At 50.9% G+C, this 26,026-nt stretch overlaps 1 protein-coding gene across 1 annotated transcript in view; it reads left to right on the forward strand.

The window, feature by feature from the left end:
• Positions 1 to 24,558, forward strand: part of OSBPL11 (oxysterol binding protein like 11) — a 60,279-nt gene extending 35,721 nt beyond the window's left edge. The window contains exons 7-13 of the mRNA XM_088457751.1: positions 2,023 to 2,159; positions 4,448 to 4,588; positions 12,129 to 12,621; positions 12,964 to 13,150; positions 16,199 to 16,381; positions 21,188 to 21,341; positions 23,229 to 24,558. Coding sequence (XP_088313877.1) covers positions 2,023 to 2,159; positions 4,448 to 4,588; positions 12,129 to 12,621; positions 12,964 to 13,150; positions 16,199 to 16,381; positions 21,188 to 21,341; positions 23,229 to 23,285 — 1,352 coding nt within the window. The 3' untranslated portion in view covers positions 23,286 to 24,558. The remainder of the gene's footprint in view (positions 1 to 2,022; positions 2,160 to 4,447; positions 4,589 to 12,128; positions 12,622 to 12,963; positions 13,151 to 16,198; positions 16,382 to 21,187; positions 21,342 to 23,228) is intronic.
• Positions 24,559 to 26,026: the final 1,468 nt, after the last annotated feature.

Below are 26,026 nucleotides of genomic sequence, written 5' to 3' on the forward strand. Positions count from 1 at the left end.
TGTCCCTGCACATTGTGTCCTGCATATGTCTGATTATTACCTGTGCCCCTGCACATTGTGTCCTGCATATGTCTGATTATTACCTGTGCCCCTGTACATCGTGTCCTGCATATGTCTGATTATTACCTGTGCCCCTGCACATCGTGTCCAGCATATGTCTGATTATTACCTGTGCCCCTGCACATCGTGTCCAGCATATGTCTGAGTGGTACCTGTGCCCCTGCGTATTGTTTCCAACAGAAAGTGTTACCTGTGCATCTTTGTCCTTCAGAGGTGTCAGCGTGTTACCCTGTGCCCAGCAGGTGCCTGGCCTGCCTGTGTGTCTGAGCAATGTATCCGCCTATGTGTTACCTGTGTGTCTGAGCAATGTATCCGCCTATGTGTTACCTGTGTGTCTGAGCAATGTGTCGGCCTATGTGTTGCCTGTGTGTCTGAGCAATGTGTCGGCCTATGTGTTGCCTGTGTGTCTGAGCAATGTGTCGGCCTATGTGTTACCTGTGTGTCTGAGCAATGTATCTGCCTATGTGTTACCTGTGTGTCTGAGCAATGTGTCGGCCTATGTGTTACCTGTGTGTCTGAGCAATGTGTCGGCCTATGTGTTACCTGTGTGTCTGAGCAATGTATCTGCCTATGTGTTACCTGTGTGTCTGAGCAATGTATCCGCCTATGTGTTACCTGTGTGTCTGAGCAATGTATCCGCCTATGTGTTACCTGTGTGTCTGAGCAATGTGTCGGCCTATGTGTTACCTGTGTGTCTGAGCAATGTGTCTGCCTATGTGTTGCCTGTGTGTCTGAGCAATGTGTCGGCCTATGTGTTACCTGTGTGTCTGAGCAATGTATCGGCCTATGTGTTACCTGTGTGTCTGAGCAATGTATCCGCCTATGTGTTACCTGTGTGTCTGAGCAATGTGTCGGCCTATGTGTTACCTGTGTGTCTGAGCAATGTATCGGCCTATGTGTTACCTGTGTGTCTGAGCAATGTATCCGCCTATGTGTTACCTGTGTGTCTGAGCAATGTGTTGCCTATGTGTTACCTGTGTGTCTGAGCAATGTGTCGGCCTATGTGTTGCCTGTGTGTCTGAGCAATGTGTCTGCCTATGTGTTGCCTGTGTGTCTGAGCAATGTGTCTGCCTATGTGTTACCTGTGTGTCTGAGCAATGTGTCGGCCTATGTGTTACCTGTGTGTCTGAGCAATGTGTCTGCCTATGTGTTGCCTGTGTGTCTGAGCAATGTGTCTGCCTATGTGTTGCCTGTGTGTCTGAGCAATGTGTCGGCCTATGTGTTACCTGTGTGTCTGAGCAATGTGTCGGCCTATGTGTTACCTGTGTGTCTGAGCAATGTATCGGCCTATGTGTTACCTGTGTGTCTGAGCAATGTATCCGCCTATGTGTTACCTGTGTGTCTGAGCAATGTGTTGCCTATGTGTTACCTGTGTGTCTGAGCAATGTGTCGGCCTATGTGTTACCTGTGTGTCTGAGCAATGTATCCGCCTATGTGTTACCTGTGTGTCTGAGCAATGTGTCGGCCTATGTGTTGCCTGTGTGTCTGAGCAATGTGTCGGCCTATGTGTTACCTGTGTGTCTGAGCAATGTATCGGCCTATGTGTTACCTGTGTGTCTGAGCAATGTATCCGCCTATGTGTTACCTGTGTGTCTGAGCAATGTGCCCCCCAGCAGGTATATGACAGAACACATTTGAAGTTCCTCTATCCTGTTTGCAGGAGATAATTAGTTTGCACCGGTGTTGTATTACACCTCCCCGTCTCCAGTAATCCTGTAACACCCCAACCAATTACAGGTATCATGCTAATTACTGGGAGGGCTTTGTCCTGAGAAAGGTGCAGCTGGCGAGCTCTGAGCAGCAGCAATTCCCCCTGTGCTCCACCGGATTATAAACTCCAGAGAGCTATCGCCCCTTCCCATGTTGTATCTCAATTATGATTTTATCCCAGAGGGCAGGGCCCCTCTCTGCGCTCCGTCTGGATTATGAGCAATTTTCACAGCAAAATTCCCTTTTCTTCAGGAGTGACGATCAACTGGTTGGAACCAAAAATCCTCCTGCCCGACCACCTGGAGAATGGCGAAGACCCCAACTTGCTGAAAGAGCAGGACTTGCTGAATGAGACTCAGGGGGTGCCTGAGACCGACCAGCTTAGCAGGGTAAGATCCTGTGCGCCCCAAGAATAATTTGCGAGTGGTTTGTTAATTAGACTGGATGTCTGTGGGTCCAGTGTGTCTGTGGTGGGATAAATAGGGTATGTGCCCACTCTGCAAATACCCACCTGTCTGCTGTTACTGACTTTAACCTTAGTGGCGGATGGTTTGGGGCCTCGTATTGGTACAAATCCCTCCCGGCCGATGCTTCAGGGGTGCAGTCGGCTGTATCTGTCAGGCGTCCTGCAGCGGGACCCCCCTTTAATTTTAATACATTGTCTATACAAGACTGGGGCAGGCTGGAAACATTGTATCACAGTAAAATGCATTATTGAGAAGTTCTGTTTTTCATCAGCTCAGAGCACCTGACGAAAAACCGGTGTATTGTACAAATCGCAAGTCTGCACACTGCCTGTATACGGGCGGCTGATGTAACACTGCGCAATTCCTGTATCTCATAGCAACCAATCGCATTGCATCTTGTTGGTTGCTGTGGGTTACAGTGGTTTTGTGAACAAGCCTGTTAGCGCTGTCCGCAGTGTTACATATATACAATGTCTTTCTCCCGTGCCTGTCGTCTTCCCATTCATGCTGCCATGATGGATACAATAACTGCACGTGTTTAGATCTATCTAGTGATTGATAGAACGCATGCTGCTAGATCCAGCTAGCCACCGGAGAGTGTAATCATCCGACGGGACGTCAGGATGCCGGTTTGTAGCTGACTGACGTAACGCGACGAGCGATTTGTATGATGACTCGTGGTCTCTCCAGGTCTAGGCGCGGCTGCCGTCCGCTGGGTCTATCTATTGCTGAGGGCTGTCGCCACACCCGGGATGTGTCTGGGAGGGGTGTCAGAAAATCGGCAGAGCTGTACAAAATCTCTGCCTTTGGTGTTCTCACAAGCCCTGCTGACATACATACGGCCTTTGTGTGCATGAAAGTTGTGAATGTTCTAACTATCAAATACCTGGTGCAGGTTCCCTTAAATGGAGTTTATCAGGTGAACAGATCAGGGAAGTGAGCAGTATATAACCACTGTGCTTTAGTAACCTGCAGGCGAGGGTGTGATTTAATATGACATCACAACACCAAACAGAGAAGGCGGCGATAGGGATAATGAAAGTGCTTTGCCAGTCTGAATATATCCTGAGCTCCTGTATCCTCATGCTATGCCATATGATACATACAGTGGTCTTAGTGGGCTGAATAAGGAGGTATACACTAGAAAACTCTGTGCACTTAGGCTAATGGTAATTCCTATAACCGCCAGTCCTAGCTTCATAGAGTGAGGAGTCTGCTGAATTGTCAGTAAGTGATTGCGCTGTGGGAGTTTACAATCTTTTAGTCGCTCTTTGTATAACTGGGGTACAAGTATTGTGGGGCTGTTGATTTTGACTGACCGGTGATTGGGGTGTGCAGGGTAACGTAGAGCGGACATGTCTGACTGGTGATTGGGGTGTGCAGGGTAACACATAGCGGACATGTCTGACCGGTGATTGGGGTGTGCAGGGTAACGTAGAGAGGACAACTCTGACCGGTGATTGGGGTGTGCAGTGTAACGTAGAGCGGACATGTCTGACCGGTGATTGGGGTGTGCAGGGGAACTCATAGCAGTCATGTCTGACCGGTGATTGGGGTGTGCAGGGTAACACATAGCGGACATGTCTGACCGGTGATTGGGGTGTGCAGGGTAACACATAGCGGACATGTCTGACCGGTGCTTGGGGTGTGCAGGGTAACACATAGCGGATATGTCTGACCGGTGCTTGGGGTGTGCAGGGTAACCCATAGCGGACATGTCTGACCGGTGATTGGGGTGTGCAGGGTAACACATAGCGGACATGTCTGACCGGTGATTGGGGTGTGCAGGGTAACACATAGCGGACATGTCTGACCAGTGATTGGGGTGTGCAGGGTAACACATAGCGGACATGTCTGACCGGTGATTGGGGTGTGCAGGGTAACACATAGCGGACATGTCTGACCGGTGATTGGGGTGTGCAGGGTAACACATAGTGGACATGTCTGACCGGTGATTGGGGTGTGCAGGGTAACACATAGCGGACATGTCTGACCGGTGCTTGGGGTGTGCAGGGTAACACATAGTGGACAAGTCTGACCGGTGATTGGGGTGTGCAGGGTAACACATAGCGGACATTTCTGACCGGTGATTGGGGTGTGCAGGGTAACACATAGTGGACATGTCTGACCGGTGATTGGGATGTGCAGGGTAACACAGTCTGACCGGTGTTTGGAATACATGTCCCATATTTATTTTCTTTTTCCCACAGGAACCTGAAGACATAAACTCAGAGGATGAGTTGGAGGATTCGTGTGACCTGACAGAGGATGATCTGGGAGCTGTGGAGGAGCAGCGCAGTGTTATCCTGCACCTCTTATCTCAACTTAAATTGGGAATGGATCTGACACGGGTGAGACCCCTCTCCATCTGACTGTGCGGTTATCTGTAGCTGAGAGATCCCCCTGTGTGTCCTGTCACTGTGCGGTTACCTGTACCTGAGAGACCGCTCTCCATCTGCTGTCACTGTGCAGTTATCTGTAGCTGAGAGACCCCTCTCTTTCTGCTGTCACTGTGCAGTTATCTGTAGCTGAGAGACCCCTCTCTTTCTGCTGTCACTGTGCGGTTATCTGTAGCTGAGAGACCCCTCCATCTGCTGTCACTGCGGTTACCTGTAGCTGAGAGACCCCTCTCCTTCTGCTGTCACTGCTGTTACCTGTAGCTAATAGACCCCTCTCCATCTGCTGTCACTGTGTGGTTACCTGTAGCTGAGAGACCCCTCTCCATCTGCTGTCACTGTGTGGTTACCTGTAACTGAGAGACCCCTCTCCATCTGCTGTCACTGTGTGGTTACCTGTAGCTGAGAGACCCCTCTCCATCTGCTGTCACTGTGTGGTTACCTGTAGCTGAGAGACCCCTCTCCATCTGCTGTCACTGTGCGGTTGTCTTTAGCTGAGAGATCCCTCTCCATCTGCTGTCACTGTGCGGCTATCTGTAGCTGAGAGACCCCTCTCCATCTGCTGTCACTGTGTGGTTACCTGTAGCTGAGAGACCCCTCTCCATCTGCTGTCACTGTGTGGTTACCTGTAGCTGAGACCCCTCTCCATCTGCTGTCACTGTGCGGTTGTCTGTAGCTGAGAGATCCCTCTCCATCTGCTGTCACTGTGCGGCTATCTGTAGCTGAGACACCCCTCTCCATCTGCTGTCATTGTATGGTAACCTGTAGCTGAGAGATCCCTCTCCTTTTGCTGTCACTGTGTGGTTACCTGTAGCTGAGACCCCTCTCCATCTGCTGTCACTGTGCGGTTGTCTTTAGCTGAGAGATCCCTCTCCATCTGCTGTCACTGTGCGGTTATCTGTAGCTGATAGACCCTCACCATCTGCCGTCACTGTGCGGGTACCAGTAGCTGATAGACCTCTCTCCTTCTCTTGTCACTGTGTGGTTATCTGTAGCTGAGAGACCCCTCTCCATCTGCTGTCACAGTGCGGTTATCTGTAGCTGAGAGACCCCTCTCCATCTGCTGTCACTGTGCAGTTGTCTGTAGCTGATAGACCCTCACCATCTGCCGTCACTGTGCGGGTACCAGTAGCTGATAGACCCCTCTCCTTCTCCTGTCACTGTGTGGTTATCTGTAGCTGAGAGACTCCTCTCCATCTGCTGTCACAGTGCGGTTATCTGTAGCTGATAGACCCTCACCATCTGCCGTCACTGTGCGGGTACCAGTAGCTGATAGACCCCTCTCCTTCTCCTGTCACTGTGTGGTTATCTGTAGCTGAGAGACCCCTCTCCATCTGCTGTCACAGTGCGGTTATCTGTAGCTGAGAGACCCCTCTCCATCTGCTGTCACTGTGCGGTTGTCTTTAGCTGAGAGACCCCTCTCCATCTGCTGTCACTGTGCGGCTATCTGTAGCTGAGAGACCCCTCTCCATCTGCTGTCACAGTGCGGTTATCTGTAGCTGAGAGACCCCTCTCCATCTGCTGTCACTGTGCAGTTGTCTGTAGCTGATAGACCCTCACCATCTGCCGTCACTGTGCGGGTACCAGTAGCTGATAGACCCCTCTCCTTCTCCTGTCACTGTGTGGTTATCTGTAGCTGAGAGACTCCTCTCCATCTGCTGTCACAGTGCGGTTATCTGTAGCTGATAGACCCTCACCATCTGCCGTCACTGTGCGGGTACCAGTAGCTGATAGACCCCTCTCCTTCTCCTGTCACTGTGTGGTTATCTGTAGCTGAGAGACCCCTCTCCATCTGCTGTCACAGTGCGGTTATCTGTAGCTGAGAGACTCCTTTCCATCTGCTGTCACTGTGCAGTTGTCTGTAGCCGATAGACCCTCACCATCTGCTGTCACTGTGCCTGTACCAGTAGCTGATAGACCCCTCTCCTTCTCCTGTCACTGTGTGGTTATCTGTAGCTGAGAGACCCCTCTCCATCTGCTGTCACAGTGCGGTTATCTGTAGCTGAGAGATCCCTCTTCATCTGCTGTCACAGTGCGGTTATCTGTAGCTGAGAGACCCCTCTTCATCTGCTGTCACAGTGCGGCTATCTGTAGCTGAGAGACCCCTATCCTTCACCTGTCTCTGTGTGGTTATCTGTAGCTGGGAGACCCCTCTCCATCTGCTGTCACAGTGCGGTTATCTGTAGCTGAGAGACCCCTCTCCATCTGCTGTCACTGTGCAGTTGTCTGTAGCTGAGAGATCCCTCTTCATCTGCTGTCACAGTGCGGTTATCTGTAACTGAGAGACCCCTCTCCATCTGCTGTCACTGTGTGGTTACCTGTAGCTGAGAGACCCCTCTCCATCTGCTGTCACTGTGCGGTTGTCTTTAGCTGAGAGACCCCTCTCCATCTGCTGTCACTGTGCGGCTATCTGTAGCTGAGAGACCCCTATCCTTCACCTGTCTCTGTGTGGTTATCTGTAGCTGGGAGACCCCTCTCCATCTGCTGTCACAGTGCGGTTATCTGTAGCTGAGAGACCCCTTTCCATCTACTGTCACTGTGCAGTTGTCTGTAGCTGAGAGATCCCTCTTCATCTGCTGTCACTGTGCAGTTGTCTGTAGCTGAGAGATCCCTCTTCATCTGCTGTCACTGTGCGGTTACCTGTAGCTGAGAGACTCCTCTCCATCTGCTGTCACTGTGTGGTTACCTGTAGCTGAGAGACCCCTCTCCATCTGCTGTCACTGTGTGGTTACCTGTAGCTGAGAAACCCCTCTCCATCTGCTGTCACTGTGCGGTTGTCTTTAGCTGAGAGATCCCTCTCCATCTGCTGTCACTGTGCGGCTGTCTGTAGCTGAGAGACCCCTCTCCATCTGCTGTCACTGTGTGGTTACCTGTAGCTGAGAGACTCTTCTCCATTTGCTGTCACTGTGTGGTTACCTGTAGCTGAGAGACCCCTCTCCATCTGCTGTCACTGTGTGGTTACCTGTAGCTGAGAGACCCCTCTCCATCTGCTGTCACTGTGCGGTTGTCTTTAGCTGAGAGATCCCTCTCCATCTGTTGTCACTGTGCGGCTGTCTGTAGCTGAGAGACCCCTCTCCATCTGCTGTCACTGTGTGGTTACCTGTAGCTGAGAGACCCCTCTCCATCTGCCGTCACTGTGCGGTTGTCTTTAGCTGAGAGACCCCTCTCCATCTGTTGTCACTGTGCGGCTGTCTGTAGCTGAGAGATCCCTCTCCATCTGCTGTCACTGTGCAGTTGTCTGTAGCTGAGAGATCCCTCTCCATCTTCCGTCACTGTGCGGTTGTCTTTAGCTGAGAGACCCCTCTCCATCTGCTGTCACTGTGCGGTTGTCTGTAGCTGAGAGATCCCTCTCCATCTGCTGTCACTGTGCAGTTGTCTGTAGCTGAGAGATCCCTCTTCATCTGCTGTCACTGTGCGGTTGTCTGTAGCTGAGAGACCCCTCTCCTTTTGCTGTCACTGTGCGGTTGTCTTTAGCTGAGAGATCCCTCTCCATCTGCTGTCACTGTGCGGTTGTCTTTAGCTGAGAGATTCCTCTCCGTCTGCTCTCACTGTGCGGTTACCAGTAGCTTAGAGACCCCTCTCCTTCTCCTGTCACTGTGCGGTTATCTGTAGCTTAGAGATCCCTCTCCTTCTCCTGTCACTGTGCGGTTATCTGTAGCTGAGAGATCCCTCTCCATCTGCTGTCACTGTGCAGGTACCTGTAGCTGAGAGATCCCTCTCCTTTTGCTGTCACTGTGCGGTTGTCTTTAGCTGAGAGATCCTTCTCCTGTCACTGTGTGGTTATCTGTAGCTGAGAGACCCCTCTCTTTCTGCTGTCACTGTGCGGTTATCTGTAGCTGAGAGACCCCTCCATCTGCTGTCACTGCGGTTACCTGTAGCTGAGAGACCCCTCTCCTTCTGCTGTCACTGCTGTTACCTGTAGCTAATAGACCCCTCTCCATCTGCTGTCACTGTGTGGTTACCTGTAGCTGAGAGACCCCTCTCCATCTGCTGTCACTGTGTGGTTACCTGTAACTGAGAGACCCCTCTCCATCTGCTGTCACTGTGTGGTTACCTGTAGCTGAGAGACCCCTCTCCATCTGCTGTCACTGTGTGGTTACCTGTAGCTGAGAGACCCCTCTCCATCTGCTGTCACTGTGCGGTTGTCTTTAGCTGAGAGATCCCTCTCCATCTGCTGTCACTGTGCGGCTATCTGTAGCTGAGAGACCCCTCTCCATCTGCTGTCACTGTGTGGTTACCTGTAGCTGAGAGACCCCTCTCCATCTGCTGTCACTGTGTGGTTACCTGTAGCTGAGACCCCTCTCCATCTGCTGTCACTGTGCGGTTGTCTGTAGCTGAGAGATCCCTCTCCATCTGCTGTCACTGTGCGGCTATCTGTAGCTGAGACACCCCTCTCCATCTGCTGTCATTGTATGGTAACCTGTAGCTGAGAGATCCCTCTCCTTTTGCTGTCACTGTGTGGTTACCTGTAGCTGAGACCCCTCTCCATCTGCTGTCACTGTGCGGTTGTCTTTAGCTGAGAGATCCCTCTCCATCTGCTGTCACTGTGCGGTTATCTGTAGCTGATAGACCCTCACCATCTGCCGTCACTGTGCGGGTACCAGTAGCTGATAGACCTCTCTCCTTCTCTTGTCACTGTGTGGTTATCTGTAGCTGAGAGACCCCTCTCCATCTGCTGTCACAGTGCTGTTATCTGTAGCTGAGAGACCCCTCTCCATCTGCTGTCACTGTGCAGTTGTCTGTAGCTGATAGACCCTCACCATCTGCCGTCACTGTGCGGGTACCAGTAGCTGATAGACCCCTCTCCTTCTCCTGTCACTGTGTGGTTATCTGTAGCTGAGAGACTCCTCTCCATCTGCTGTCACAGTGCGGTTATCTGTAGCTGATAGACCCTCACCATCTGCCGTCACTGTGCGGGTACCAGTAGCTGATAGACCCCTCTCCTTCTCCTGTCACTGTGTGGTTATCTGTAGCTGAGAGACCCCTCTCCATCTGCTGTCACAGTGCGGTTATCTGTAGCTGAGAGACCCCTCTCCATCTGCTGTCACTGTGCGGTTGTCTTTAGCTGAGAGACCCCTCTCCATCTGCTGTCACTGTGCGGCTATCTGTAGCTGAGAGACCCCTCTCCATCTGCTGTCACAGTGCGGTTATCTGTAGCTGAGAGACCCCTCTCCATCTGCTGTCACTGTGCAGTTGTCTGTAGCTGATAGACCCTCACCATCTGCCGTCACTGTGCGTGTACCAGTAGCTGATAGACCCCTCTCCTTCTCCTGTCACTGTGTGGTTATCTGTAGCTGAGAGACTCCTCTCCATCTGCTGTCACAGTGCGGTTATCTGTAGCTGATAGACCCTCACCATCTGCCGTCACTGTGCGGGTACCAGTAGCTGATAGACCCCTCTCCTTCTCCTGTCAGTGTGTGGTTATCTGTAGCTGAGAGACCCCTCTCCATCTGCTGTCACAGTGCGGTTATCTGTAGCTGAGAGACTCCTTTCCATCTGCTGTCACTGTGCAGTTGTCTGTAGCCGATAGACCCTCACCATCTGCTGTCACTGTGCCTGTACCAGTAGCTGATAGACCCCTCTCCTTCTCCTGTCACTGTGTGGTTATCTGTAGCTGAGAGACCCCTCTCCATCTGCTGTCACAGTGCGGTTATCTGTAGCTGAGAGATCCCTCTTCATCTGCTGTCACAGTGCGGTTATCTGTAGCTGAGAGACCCCTCTTCATCTGCTGTCACAGTGCGGCTATCTGTAGCTGAGAGACCCCTATCCTTCACCTGTCTCTGTGTGGTTATCTGTAGCTGGGAGACCCCTCTCCATCTGCTGTCACAGTGCGGTTATCTGTAGCTGAGAGACCCCTCTCCATCTGCTGTCACTGTGCAGTTGTCTGTAGCTGAGAGATCCCTCTTCATCTGCTGTCACAGTGCGGTTATCTGTAACTGAGAGACCCCTCTCCATCTGCTGTCACTGTGTGGTTACCTGTAGCTGAGAGACCCCTCTCCATCTGCTGTCACTGTGCGGTTGTCTTTAGCTGAGAGACCCCTCTCCATCTGCTGTCACTGTGCGGCTATCTGTAGCTGAGAGACCCCTATCCTTCACCTGTCTCTGTGTGGTTATCTGTAGCTGGGAGACCCCTCTCCATCTGCTGTCACAGTGCGGTTATCTGTAGCTGAGAGACCCCTTTCCATCTACTGTCACTGTGCAGTTGTCTGTAGCTGAGAGATCCCTCTTCATCTGCTGTCACTGTGCAGTTGTCTGTAGCTGAGAGATCCCTCTTCATCTGCTGTCACTGTGCGGTTACCTGTAGCTGAGAGACTCCTCTCCATCTGCTGTCACTGTGTGGTTACCTGTAGCTGAGAAACCCCTCTCCATCTGCTGTCACTGTGCGGTTGTCTTTAGCTGAGAGATCCCTCTCCATCTGCTGTCACTGTGCGGCTGTCTGTAGCTGAGAGACCCCTCTCCATCTGCTGTCACTGTGTGGTTACCTGTAGCTGAGAGACTCTTCTCCATTTGCTGTCACTGTGTGGTTACCTGTAGCTGAGAGACCCCTCTCCATCTGCTGTCACTGTGTGGTTACCTGTAGCTGAGAGACCCCTCTCCATCTGCTGTCACTGTGCGGTTGTCTTTAGCTGAGAGATCCCTCTCCATCTGTTGTCACTGTGCGGCTGTCTGTAGCTGAGAGACCCCTCTCCATCTGCTGTCACTGTGTGGTTACCTGTAGCTGAGAGACCCCTCTCCATCTGCCGTCACTGTGCGGTTGTCTTTAGCTGAGAGACCCCTCTCCATCTGCTGTCACTGTGCGGTTGTCTGTAGCTGAGAGATCCCTCTCCATCTGCTGTCACTGTGCAGTTGTCTGTAGCTGAGAGATCCCTCTTCATCTGCTGTCACTGTGCGGTTGTCTGTAGCTGAGAGACCCCTCTCCTTTTGCTGTCACTGTGCGGTTGTCTTTAGCTGAGAGATCCCTCTCCATCTGCTGTCACTGTGCGGTTGTCTTTAGCTGAGAGATTCCTCTCCGTCTGCTGTCACTGTGCGGTTACCAGTAGCTTAGAGACCCCTCTCCTTCTCCTGTCACTGTGCGGTTATCTGTAGCTTAGAGATCCCTCTCCTTCTCCTGTCACTGTGCGGTTATCTGTAGCTGAGAGATCCCTCTCCATCTGCTGTCACTGTGCAGGTACCTGTAGCTGAGAGATCCCTCTCCTTTTGCTGTCACTGTGCGGTTGTCTTTAGCTGAGAGATCCTTCTCCTGTCACTGTGTGGTTATCTGTAGCTGAGAGATCCCTCTTCATCTGCTGTCACTGTGCGGTTATCTGTAGCTGATAGACCCTCGCCATCTGCTGTCACTGTGCGGGTACCAGTAGCTTAGAGACCCCTCTCCTTCTCCTGTCACTGTGTGGTTATCTGTAGCTGAGAGACCCCTCTCCATCTGCTGTCACTGTGCGGTTACCTGGAGATGCACTTAGGCCATTGCAGATGTTGACCTTTGTTTTCTCCATTTCAGGTTGTTCTTCCCACCTTTATTCTGGAAAAGCGTTCGCTGCTGGAGATGTATGCCGACTTCTTGTCCCACCCAGACCTTTTCCTGGCCATCAGTGGGGGGCTCACCCCAGAAGAGCGCATGGTGAGGTTCGTGGAATATTATCTCACCTCCTTCCACGAAGGACGCAAAGGTGCTTTGGCCAAGAAGCCGTATAACCCCATCATTGGGGAATCCTTTCATTGCTCCTGGCGGGTCCCCAAGGATTCAATTGATACCCCGAATCCTTCAGAGACAATAATAGACTCACAGGAACACACGTCGCCTCAAGAAGAGGACGGAACAAAGGAAAAGGACTTCTATGCGGTCAGGTTTGTGGCCGAGCAGGTTTCTCACCACCCTCCTGTCTCCGGGTTTTACGCAGAGTGTCCAGAGAGAAGAATGTGCGTCAACACCCACGTGTGGACCAAGAGCAAGTTCATGGGGATGTCCATTGGAGTGACGATGGTCGGAGAAGGTGATTTATAGCGGCTCTGTGTGATAATGGAAATAGCGCAGGGCACATCAATGCGCAGATACTGGCGACAAACCAATAAAATACACCCATAAAACAATAGCAAAAACCTCTCGGCCAGTTCCCCTGACACCAAAGGTGGATCCTCTCCCTCTTCATCTCTTGTTCTCAAGTTCTTTCATGTCCAATTGCAGTAATTATTATTGTATGTAACAGCCTCAGATTTCCCAGGGACAGAGTTGGATCCTCCGCCGGCTGCAGCTGAGCTTGTAACTATAACGGTGCTGGTGTCGCCCTCCTACACCCAGCGGTACGAGTGACTGATTCTCAGTGTTCTCTTCCCAGGTGTCCTGTATCTTCTGGAGCACGATGAGGAATATTCCTTCACCCTGCCCTGTGCGTACGCCCGCTCCATCCTCACTGTCCCCTGGGTGGAACTGGGGGGGAAGGTGAATGTGAACTGCGCCAAGTCTGGTTACTCCGCGGCCATCACCTTTCACACCAAACCCTTCTACGGAGGCAAGTTGCACAGGTGAGTGCCGTGTATTACCGCAATGCGTGTCAGGGCCTGAGATCCCCCATCGCGTCAGCTGTATTCAGGCGCGTGATATCCTCTCCCCATTCTCCTTTTAGCTTCCAGGCCTGTGACACGTTCGGCTCGCCCCTCTCGCGGCTTGTCTGATCTCTTAACCCTTTCTCTGTTTGCGTCACAAGTGCTGTCATTCTTTACGTTTTAGGGCCGTATTCAATTTGGAGCGAAAAGTCAGTTGCCGGACTTTTTGCCGTCATCGCTGGCTTCAGGTGCAAAAAGTATTGCGCGCGTCCCCGCGTATCCCCGTATTCAATTTGAAATCGGCGAAAACGGGACCCTGCAAAACTGAAATTGGCGAAAAGTTTGGTCAGTTTTGCGGAAATCCGCCTGACATCCCCCTAAAGATGCTCTGACATGGGGGTTCATTATGGGTACCCCCGATTAACCCTGCTCAAGGTATTTGGGGTCTTTGAATGGTCTCAATAGGCGCTATTTAGCGTCTTTGGTGACAGTGGTGAAGCATTTTTTGACAGTGGCATTTAGCAATTTTTTGGGGAAAAATTAAGTATTCCCATCAAATTTGGGGTACATGAAAATGGGTGCAAGCATATTTTCAAGTTGCTAAAGTAATGCATTAAATAGCGCCAAAAATGCACCTTCAGCAAGCACCTGCAATCCACAAAACACCTCCCCCATACTTCCAGACACCCCCAAAAGCTATTTCGCTACTTTTTGAATTTGTACCCCTCACTTTGAATTTTTTCGCTCATTTTTTTTTTTCAAAGTGCTTTTTTGGGGTGTTCTCTGTGGATTTTTTTGCGTTTTGTGACGCAATTAGCGTCAAGGGGGGTATAAAAGGTTTAGGGGGGTTGCCGCAATTTTGCACCCGAAAACCCCGACTCTGCACTTTTTTCCACCGGGTATCCACAGACGAAACTTTTCCGCTGGTTACAATGCGCAAACTTTTCGCACAAGTCGGAAAAATTGAATACGGGGATAAATTAAATCGGCTAAAATGACGTCCTCTGCGATACTTTTCCGCAAAAACTGACTTTTCGCTACAAATTGAATACGGCCCTTTGTATTTATTTATAATGGTCGCTAAAACTTTGTACTGTGCTGCGTAAAATATCTAACGTACACGGATGCTGCGGATTAAAGCAGAGAGATTTCATTCAGCTGAGTATCAGACAGGTGTGATGGAGTGTGCAGGTAACACGGCTTCATATATCTGCAACCTATGGGTACTCTGGTGACCAATCCCGGAGGAAATCCCAAGCCAACGAGGAGAACATTAAACCGTGTCCTGGTTGGAATTAAGCTCGTGACGCAAATTCTGTTTCACCCCCTTGGAGGCCTATGGCAAGATTAGAGAGGGGTGTGACATAGGCCTGTAACAGCCATCTTGGTCCCCGGCAGATACGGCGAGCCCAACATCCAAGATAATTACGCTTTGGTTTTACTATGTCATCTCCTTCAGCTCCCAAAGCTAAGAACATGACTGACACTTTTTTTAACAGGAGAATACACCGATCAGCCAGAACATTAAAACCAGTGATGGGTGAAGTGAATAACGTTTATTATCTCATTACAGTGGCACCGGTAATGGGGTGGGATGTGTTGGAAGCAGGATAAATGGACAAGTGTAAAGGATCTGGGCGACTTGACAAGGGCCAAATTGTTATGGCTAGGTGCTGAGTCAGGGCATCTCCAAAACGGCAGGTCTTGTGGGCAGTGGTCAGTACTTATTAAAAGGGGTCCCCGGAAGGACAACCGGTGAACGAGCGTCAGGGTTATGAGCGCCCAAGGCTTATTGATGCATGTTGGGAGGAAAGGCAAGGCCGTCTGGTCCTATCCCATCGAAGAGCTACTATAGCACAGATTGCTGAAACAGTTAATGCTGGCTATGATAGAAAGGTGTCAGAACACACAGAGCATCACAGCTAGCTGCGTATGGTGCTGTGTAGCCGCAGACCGGTCAGAGTGCCCATGCTGGCCCCTGTTCACCGCCTAAAGTGCCTAAAATGGTCATGTGAGCATCAGAACTGGACCATGAAGCAATGGAAGGAGGTGGCCTGGTCTGATGAGTCACGTTTTCTTTTACATCATGTGGGCGGCCAGGTGCGTGTGCGTCATTTACTTAGGGAAGAGATGGCACCGGGATGCACTATGGGAAGAGCCGGCGGAGGCAGTGTGATGCTCTGGGCAATGTTCTGCTGGGAAACCTTTGGTCCTGACATTCATGTGGATGTAACTGTGACACATGCCACCTACCTAACCATTGTTTCAGGCCAAGTGCATCCCTTCGTGGCAACGGTATTCCGTCATGACAGTGGCTTCTTTCAGCAGGATAATATGCCCGGCCACACTGCAAACATTGTCCAGGAATGGTTTGAAGAACATGACAGAGAGTTCAATGTGTTGACCTGGCCTCCGAATTCCCCAGATCTCCATCTGATCGAGCAATCTGTAGGATGTGCTGGAAAAAACAAGTCCGAGCCATGGAAGCATCAACTCGCAGCTTAAAGGATCCGTTGCTAATGTCTTGGTGCCAGATACCACAGGGCACCATCAGAGGTCTCATGGAGTCCAGGCCTGGATGGGTCAGAGGTGCTTTGGCGGCATGAGGGGACCTGCACAATATTAGGCAGGTGGCTTTAATGTTATGGCTGATCGGTGTATTATCTTATCTGTTCCCAGGAACTGCTTTTACTTTCTCTATAAATATAATGTGAAAGATGCAGGCACCCAAATCCCCGCACAGAAACGCACTTCTCACCGTGGTCACATTTATGAAGATGAGCCGGAGCTGCCATATTGGCTTTTTGCAGCCAGTTATAACATAACAGCCCACAGTGACGTTTTATCATGATATTGGCAGATTTTCTCTTTATAAATAATTATTTATCTCCAGCGTAGAGATATATATATATAATTTTTGTTTTTTATCTTTTATTTATTTTTTATATTAAGTGCTGGTTCAGAATATAACTCCCTTTAAAGAAGGTGGTTCCTACAGACAAGTGATAACGTTACTGCTTTCTCCAGGGTGACGGGCGAGGTGAAGCACAATCCCACCAACACGCTGGTGTGTAAGATCCAGGGGGAGTGGAACAGTGTGCTGGAGTTCTCGTACAGCAGCGGGGAGACCCGATCTGTGGATCTGACTAAGCTCCCAGTGACGAAGAAGAGGGTGCGCCCGGTAGAGAAGCAGGGGGTGTTCGAGTCCAGGTGAGTACATTTGCGCCTTGGTGACTCTGCGCACGAACCCCAGTACCGCCAGCTGCGGAGACGATTGCACCTGTCATGTAAGAGACGACGGCATTTAGTGTCTCTCTGTCTTATATCCATTATACATGGCGCATTATAACAGTTGTTGCTACGGGATGTAGTAATAATGTTATGATGACGACTTTGTTAAAATCTCGACATTGAACATGATGGCATGTGCACGGAGCGGCTGTGGAGGGTTAGGCTGCGCAAGGGGAGGGTTAGTGTTGGGCACTAGAGTTAGGTTATGGGAGGGGAAGTTAGGGTTAGGCACTAGGTTGAGGATTAGGGTTAGGCACCATGATGTTACATAGGGGCGGGGCCACAATCACCAGTGATTACAGCAATGCCCAGAGCATCCTGAGGATGCTCCGGGAGCTGTGAGGGCAGCGGTGTGACCGTCTGAAGTGTCCTAAGGACGCTCCAGGTGGCACTGCTGCATAGATTCTGGCTGCAGGGTCCCATTCTAGGCACAGTGATAGCCAGATGAGGCTAGCAGAGAAAAGCTCAGAGGGCCAGACCAAATTATTCCGCAGGCCTGAGGTTCCCCATCCCTGCACTAGGGGGAGGATTAGGTTATGGGAGGGGAGGTTAGTGTTGGGCACTAGGGGGAGGATTAGGTTATGGGAGGGGAGGTTAGTGTTGGGCACTAGGGCGAGGATTAGGATATGGGATTGGAGGTTAGTGTTGGGCACTAGGGGGAGGATTAGGTTATGGGAGGGGAGGTTAGTGTTGGGCACTAGGGGGAGGATTAGGTTATGGGAGGGGAGGTTAGTGTTGGGCACTAGGGGGAGGATTAGGTTATGGGAGGGGAGGTTAGTGTTGGGCACTAGGGGGTGGATTAGGTTATGGGAGGTGAAGTTAGTGTTGGGACTAAGGGGAGGATTAGGTTATGGGAGGGGAGGTTAGTGTTGGACACTAGGGTTAGGTTATGGGAGGGGAGGTTAGTGTTGGGCACTAGGGGGAGGATTAGGTTATGGGAGAGGAGGTTTAGTGTTGGGCACTAGGGTTAGGTTATGGGAGGGGAGGTTAGTGTTGGGCACTAGGGGGAGGATTAGGTTATGGGAGAGGAGGTTTAGTGTTGGACACTAGGGTTAGGTTATGGGAGGGGAGGTTAGTGTTGGGCACTAGGGGGAGGATTAGGTTATGGGAGAGGAGGTTTAGTGTTGGGCACTAGGGTTAGGTTATGGTAGGGGAGGTTAGTGTTGGGCACTAGGGGGAGGATTAGGTTATGGGAGGGGAGGTTAGTGTTGGGCACTAGGGGGAGGATTAGGTTATGGGAGGTGAAGTTAGTGTTGGGACTAGGGGGAGGATTAGATTATGGGAGGGGAGGTTAGTGTTGGGCACTAGGGGGAGGGTTAGGTTATGGGAGGGGAGGTTAGTGTTGGGCACTAGGGGGAGGATTAGGTTATGGGAGGGGAGGTTAGTGTTGGGCACTAGGGGGTGGATTAGGTTATTGGAGGTGAAGTTAGTGTTGGGACTAGGGGGAGGATTAGATTATGGGAGGGGAGGTTAGTGTTGGGCACTAGGGGGAGGATTAGGTTATGGGAGGTGAGGTTAGTGTTGGGCACTAGGGGAGGATTAGGTTATGGGAGGTGACATTAGTGTTGGGACTAGGGGGAGGATTAGGTTATGGGAGGGGAGGTTAGTGTTGGGCACTAGGGGGAGGATTAGGTTATGGGAGGGGAGGTTAGTGTTGGGCACTAGGGGGTGGATTAGGTTATGGGAGGTGAGGTTAGTGTTGGGCACTAGGGGAGGATTAGGTTATGGGAGGTGAGGTTAGTGTTGGGCACTAGGGGGAGGATTAGGTTATGGGAGGGGAGGTTAGTGTTGGGCACTAGGGGGAGGATGGGAGGTTAGTGTTGGGCACTAGGGGAGGATTAGGTTATGGGAGGGGAGGTTAGTGTTGGGCACTAGGGTTTGGTTATGGGAAGGGAAGTTATTGTTGGGCACTAGGGGAGGATTAGGTTATTGGAGGGGAGGTTAGTGTTGGGCACTAGGGCGAGGATTAGGTTATGGGAGGTGAGGTTAGTGTTGGGCACTAGGGTTAGGTTATTGGAGGGGAGGTTAGTGTTGGGCACTAGGAGGAGGATTAGGTTATGGGAGAGGAGGTTTAGTGTTGGGCACTAGGGTTAGGTTATGGGAGGGGAGGTTAGTGTTGGGCACTAGGGGGTGGATTAGGTTATTGGAGGTGAAGTTAGTGTTGGGACTAGGAGGAGGATTAGGTTATGGGAGGGGAGGTTGGTGTTGGGCACTAGGGGGAGGATTAGGTTATTGGATGGGAGGTTAGTGTTGGGCACTAGGAGGAGGATTAGGTTATGGGAGGTTAGGTTAGTGTTGGGCACTAGGGTTAGGTTATGGGAGGGGAGTTTAGTGTTGGGCACTAGGGGGTGGATTAGGTTATTGGAGGTGAAGTTAGTGTTGGGACTAGGGGGAGGATTAGGTTATGGGAGGGGAGGTTAGTGTTGGGCACTAGGGGGAGGATTAGGTTATGGGATGGGAGGTTAGTGTTGGGCACTAGAGGGAGGATTAGGTTATGGGAGGGGAGGTTAGTGTTGGGCACTAGGGGGAGGATTAGGTTATGGGATGGGAGGTTAGTGTTGGGCACTAGAGGGAGGATTAGGTTATGGGAGGGGAGGTTAGTGTTGGGCACTAGGGTTAGGTTATGGGAGGGGAGGTTAGTGTTGGGCACTAGGGGGAGGATTGGGTTATGGGACGGGAGGTTAGTGTTGGGCACTAGGGGGAGGATTAGGTTATGGGAGGGGAGGTTAGTGTTGGGCACTAGGGGGAGGATGGGAGGTTAGTGTTGGGCACTAGGGGAGGATTAGGTTATGGGAGGGGAGGTTAGTGTTGGGCACTAGGGCGAGGATTAGGTTATGGGAGGTGAGGTTAGTGTTGGGCACTAGAGGGAGGATTAGGTTATCTGAGGGGAGGTTAGTGTTGGGCACTAGGGGGAGGATTGGAGGTTAGTGTTGGGCACTAGGGGGAGGATTAGGTTATGGGAGGGGAGGTTAGTGTTGGGCACTAGGGGGAGGATTAGGTTATGGGATGGGAGGTTAGTGTTGGGCACTAGGGGGAGGATTAGGTTATGGGAGGGGAGGTTAGTGTTGGGCACTAGGAGGAGTATTAGGTTATGGGATGGGAGGTTAGTGTTGGGCACTAGGGCGAGGATTAGGTTATGGGAGGTGAGGTTAGTGTTGGGCACTAGGGTTAGGTTATAGGAGGGGAGGTTAGTGTTGGGCACTAGGGGGAGGATTATTTTATGGGAGGTGAGGTTAGTGTTGGGCCCTAGGGTTAGGTTATGGGAGGGGAGGTTAGTGTTGGGCACTAGGGGGAAGATTAGGTTATGGGAGGGGAGGTTAGTGTTGGGTACTAGGAGGAGGATTAGGTTATGGGAGGTGAGGTTAGTGTTGGGCACTAGGGGGAGGATTAGGTTATGGGAGCCGAGGTTAGTGTTGGGCACTAGGGTTCGGTTATGGGAGGGGAGGTTAGTGTTGGGCACTAGGGGGTGGATTAGGTTATGGGAGGTGAAGTTAGTGTTGGGACTAAGGGGAGGATTAGGTTATGGGAGGGGAGGTTAGTGTTGGGCACTAGGGTTAGGTTATGGGAAGGGAGGTTAGTGTTGGGCACTAGGGGGAGGATTAGGTTATGGGAGGTGAGGTTAGTGTTGGGCACTAGGGTTAGGTTACAGGAGGGGAGGTTAGTGTAGGGCACTAGGGGGAGGGTTAGGCTATGGGAGGTGAGGTTAGTGTTGAACACTAGGGGGAGGATTAGGTTATGGGAGGTGAGGTTAGTGTTGGGCACTAGGGTTAGGTTATGGGAGGTGAGGTTAGTGTTGGGCACTAGGGGGAGGATTAGGTTATGGGAGGTGAAGTTAGTGTTGGGACTAGGGGGAGGATTAGATTATGGGAGGGGAGGTTAGTGTTGGGCACTAGGGGGAGGATTAGGTTATGGGAGGTGAGGTTAGTGTTGGGCACTAGGGGAGGATTAGGTTATGGGAGGTGACATTAGTGTTGGGACTAGGGGGAGGATTTGGTTATGGGAGGGGAGGTTAGTGTTGGGCACTAGGGTTAGGTTATGGGAACGGAGGTTAGTGTTGGGCAATAGGGGGAGGATTAGGTTATGGGAGGTGAGGTTTGTGTTGGGCACTAGGGTTAGGTTGTGGGAGGGGAAGTTAGGGTTAGGCACTAGGTTGAAGATTAGGGTTAGCGATAGCACCAAAAGCGCCGCTGGACTTGCCGTTCCAAGTAAGTCACCTCTAGACCACCAGGGACGTTTTGTCGCATTTCATCATGTTGATATTTCAATAGGGTTGTCATGAAGAATATCAATGTGGTCTGTGTCGTCATTATGATCATGTCGACATATTAACTAAGTCAGCATTTCCATGTCAGCACAATGAGTGAGTATGAAATATACCACACCTGTTGTTGCAATGTCATTCAGGTATTTTATATTTACATTAGACAATTGGACATTTTGTGTAGCTCCAATTGCTGAGATCTGTAGAGCGTTAGACTTCATAGAGATGACGCTGGATAGAGAGGCTCCACCCTCCACGCTGCCCTCAGCACGCCAGGATTCAGCAGGAGACGGGACAGAAGGGCTGCTGGGAGTTTAGCTCCATATAAACACTGTATATGATTCCACTCAGTAATACGCCGGCTTCGGTATACAGAATTTATATGGAGCAGTGAGCTTGCTGGCTCTGTACGTCAGGGAATGTATCTACATTGAATTGTAATCTCCTGTTTGTGGTGACTCCAGGAGGCTGTGGGCACATGTGACAGAAGCCCTGACTGCAAAAGATATCGAGAAGGCGACAGAGCACAAGAGGGCGCTAGAGGAGCGGCAGAGAGCGGAGGAGAGGCACCGGGCCGAGACTGAGGCCACATGGGAAACCAAGTACTTTGCAAAAGAGGTATTTCCCGTGTCTCACATACTCAGTATATATCTGTGTGTATGTAGAGAGAGATATTTATGACACTCAAGAGCATTTTAAGAAACTTGCAAAAAAAAAGTATCCAAATCCAAGCACCCACTTCCTGGTGTGTTTAACCCAGAATTATTAAAAGCAAAAGCCACCACTTAGTAAATGTAGCCCCTGGAGTCTTTTTAATCCCAGTCACTATAAACAATTCCAATAGCAATTAGTCAGATGTGCCCACATCATGATACTGTCACATACAGCCCTGTCCTCACTAACACATTCCTCGTCTCCTGATATACTCTGTGCTGCTGGGGACCCTGCTCTTCCCACTATATAAGTCTCAGCCTGTAGCTTCCTGCTGCCTCCATTCCCCTTCTCACATCATGTTACTGCCCCTGTCACTGACACATCATGTTACAGCCCTGTACTCACTGACACATCCCTCGTCTCCTGATATACTCTGTGCTGCTGGGGACCCTGCTCCTCCCACTATATAAGTCTCAGCCTGTAGCTTTCTGCTGCCTCCATTCCCCTTCTCACATCATGTCACTGCCCCTGTCACATGCAGCCCTGTCCTTACTAACACATCATTCATCTCCTGATATACTCTGTGCTGCTGGGGAGCTCCTTCCATTATATAACTCAATCGGTGGCGTCCTGCTGCCACCATTCCCCTCCTCACATCATGTCACTGCCCCTTTCACATGGAGCCCTGTCTTCATCTGATATACTCTGTGCTGCTGGGGACCCTGCTCCTCCCACTATATAGCTCTCAGTCCGTGGCTTCCTGCTGCCTCCATTCCCCTCCTCACATCATGTCACTGTCCCTGTCACATGCAGCCCTGTCCTCACTAACACATCATTCATCTCCTGATATACTCTGTGCTGCTGGGGGCAGAGGAGTAGCGTGGAACAATGGCGCCCGGAGAAAGTGCATGTCATAGCACGACACACACACACACACACCTTCCCTGTACTGAACTGTGAAAGTGGGGTATGGCCAGCCATGGCGCCCGGAGAAAGTGCATGTCATAGCAACACACACACACACAGAAAACACACACAACACACTTTCCCTGTGCTGAACTGTGAAAGTGGGGTATGGCCAGTTATGGCGCCCGGAGAAAGTGCATGTCATAGCAACACACACACACACACACACACACACACACGCACACACACGTACACGTACGTTTCCTGCTGTCCCCATTCCCCTCCTCACATCATGTCACTGCCCCTGTCACATGCAGCCCTGTCCTCACTAACACATCGCTCATCTTGATGATATACTCTGTGCTGCTGGGGACCCTGCATCCCCCGTCACGGGCCCCTCCTCTCACCCCGGCGACCTGCAGCCGACTGACGCAACTGGCCGGACACCGCAGAATCAGTAGACTGAGCACTAGAGTGTGCCCAGAGTCTACTGCGCAGATGGCCGGGGAAATGGTGCGGCCGCCATTTTCCTTGCGATTTCCTCACAGCACTGGAGAAATACCCGCGGCAGCCATTTTCTTGCGTTTTGAGCAGCGCTGAGAGGCCTGACGCGGGACCTCGGAGAGGTAAGTTTTACATAATATGGGAGCAGGGTGTGCACCCACTATAGATGCGCCCCTTTCTGGGCATCTCCTATGATTTGAGGCACGAGGTTCCTACCCACATCAGGAATCACAGTCCTGATCAGTTCTCTGAGGCATTTGTAGCTGTGTGCTGGCGCCTGGACCATTAGGAAGGTCCCCACTATCACTATGTGCTGGGAGCTTGTTGTACAGGGGTCCCACCAAAGTATCAGTGATGGAGAATCTGCTTTCACAAAACAAAGCGAGACTCTATCTTTAATTTGCCACCAGAAAAGATGTAACTGTTTTCTCTCCCTTGCAGGGCGATGGGTGGGTCTATAACAAACCTTTGTGGAAGAACTCAAATTCTGCCCTGTAACTATATCCCGAGAGACTCTGAAGGGTCAAGACTGCACCCACGGGTGGTCCCCCTAGGGTGCAGAGAGAGAACGTCCCCCGGGAATGACCGGTCTCAGGAAGGCGCAATCATGGATCAGTGTTAACCTGTTTTAATCACCTCTTGCTCTGATCTTTCCTAACCTCGGACACTCAGGATTCCCTCGGCCACACACGGAGAGACTACACCGCTGACCTCCTGTGAACCCGCGCAGCGCCCCATGCAGTATTAATTTGCCTGTTTTTGATTTTTACCAAGTTCCTCTGCTGCTGGTGGGTGGATGAAAGGCAGCAGCTTCCCCCTCAGGAGGCCTTCAGTGTTTCCAGCGTCTTGGCCTCTCCGTGGATCAGGAAATAGGTCACATCTGTAGATCGGAGACGAGAGTCTGTGAGCCGCAGAGGATGCAACACAAAATCTGCTTTTTGTTTTGGGTTGTGTTTTTTTTTTTTTTTGATAAATGTCTCTCATAAGGGTTAACCCTTTCCCTGCACACGCGGACTCCGGACCCTGCACCAGGGAAAGGAACTACTTGGGGAATGTGTGTAAACAGAATGTGTGTAAACAGAACGAAAACTTTTTTTTTATTTTATTTTTTTATTTTGAAGTGCATAAAACCACTTTGATGTACGTTAGAGGCCGCAGTAATTTTTTGCCTCTGCCTGTAACGCACGCTCCAGCCAGCAGATCCTCGCCCCCCTGTTCCCGTTTATCAGTGGATTAGTTGTGACACATTACCATTAACCCCTTCCCTTCAATAAGGTCCTGTTCTGTCCCTGTCGGGTTTAATCATGATGTCATAGTCACCCTTCATCAAAAATATTTATTTTCTTCACTAAATAAAAAAGTTGCGTTGAACAGGATACTGGGAAAGGCCCATAACGAGCTCGTTGTCTGCTACTGGCGCGATCAGACGTTCCGAAGCAAATTCAGGTAGACGGTGACCACCGCGCGGTGCGGTTTCTGCAGTAACATTTCCGGATTGCTGGCGATGCAGAGATTGTGCGTGTACAGAACCAGGAGTGGTGCCTTATTCTCTCTTCTGAATGTCGTCTTCCAATCAGTGTGTGTAATGCTGAACTGTGTGATAAAGAAACACCCGGCTCCCGCCGTGTCTCCCTCTTTGGCGTGTGCAGGCGGCGGAGGGCGGAGCTGGGGTGTCTGTCCTGTGCACACGCCCTGTCCCCTATGCTATGGAAATATAGACATCCCGCAAGCTGTCTTATTGGGAGAACTGAGAATAAAATGTAAATTGTCACCTGATTGTGTCATTTCTCTGGGGTGCGGGGGGGGGGGGGGGCTCACGTGGGAAAGCAGAGGAACAGACCAGCAGAGTGAATGCAGGTCAGGGTAACCCGCACAGTCTTTCACATTCATTATCTATGATTTGTGTATTTGTGCCTAATCCTACACTTTGTCGCTGTATTAAAACACAAGCACCATAACATGCTGGATCCCATAGCTGGTAATAACACTCCTGTTTGTCCTCAGAGTGGGGATAGCTGGTGTCACACAAGCACCATAACTGGCTGGATCCTATAGCTGGTAATAACACTCCTCTGTTTGTCCTCAGAGTAGGGATAGCTGGTGTCACACAAGCACTATAACATGCTGGATCCCATAGCTGGTAATAACACTCCTCTGTTTGTCCTCAGAGTGGGGATAGCTGGTGTCACACAAGCACCATAACATGCTGGATCCCATAGCTGGTAATATAACTCCTCTGTCCTCAGAGTGGGGATAGCTGGTGTCACACAAGCACCATAACATGCTGGATCCCATAGCTGGTAATATAACTCCTCTGTCCTCAGAGTGGGGATAGCTGGTGTCACACAAGCACCATAACATGCTGGATCCCATAGCTGGTAATATAACTCCTCTGTCCTCAGAGTGGGGATAGCTGGTGTCACACAAGCACCATAACATGCTGGATCCCATAGCTGGTAATGACACTCCTGTTTGTCCTCAGAGTAGGGATAGCTGGTGTCACACAAGCACCATAACATGCTGGATCCCATAGCTGGTAATAACACGTCTCTGTTTGCCCTCAGAGTAGGGATAGCTGGTGTCACACAAGCACTATAACATGCTGGATCCCATAGCTGGTAATAATACTCCTCTGTTTGTCCTCAGAGTGGGGATAGCTGGTGTCACACAAGCACCATAAAATGCTGGATCCCATAGCTGGTAATAATACTCCTGTTTGTCCTCAGAGTGGGGATAGCTGGTGTCACACAAGCACCATAACATGCTGGATCCCATAGCTGGTAATGACACTCCTGTTTGCCCTCAGAGTGGGGATAGCTGGTGTCACACAAGCACCATAACATGCTGGATCCCATAGCTGGTAATGACACTCCTGTTTGTCCTCAGAGTGGGGATAGCTGGTGTCACACAAGCACCATAACATGCTGGATCCCATAGCTGGTAATAATACGTCTCTGTTTGTCCTCAGAGTAGGGATAGCTGGTGTCACACAAGCACCATAACATGCTGGATCCCATAGCTGGTAATAACACGTCTCTGTTTGCCCTCAGAGTAGGGATAGCTGGTGTCACACAAGCACCATAACATGCTGGATCCCATAGCTGGTAATAACACGTCTCTGTTTGTCCTCAGAGTGGGGATAGCTGGTGTCACACAAGCACCATAACATGCTGGATCCCATAGCTGGTAATAACACTCCTCTGTTTGTCCTCAGAGTGGGGATAGCTGGTGTCACACAA

The sequence above is a fragment of the Taudactylus pleione genome, unplaced genomic scaffold (genome assembly GCF_031769625.1).
Source record: "Taudactylus pleione unplaced genomic scaffold, aTauple2 ptg000781l, whole genome shotgun sequence".
NCBI lineage: Eukaryota > Metazoa > Chordata > Amphibia > Anura > Myobatrachidae > Taudactylus > Taudactylus pleione.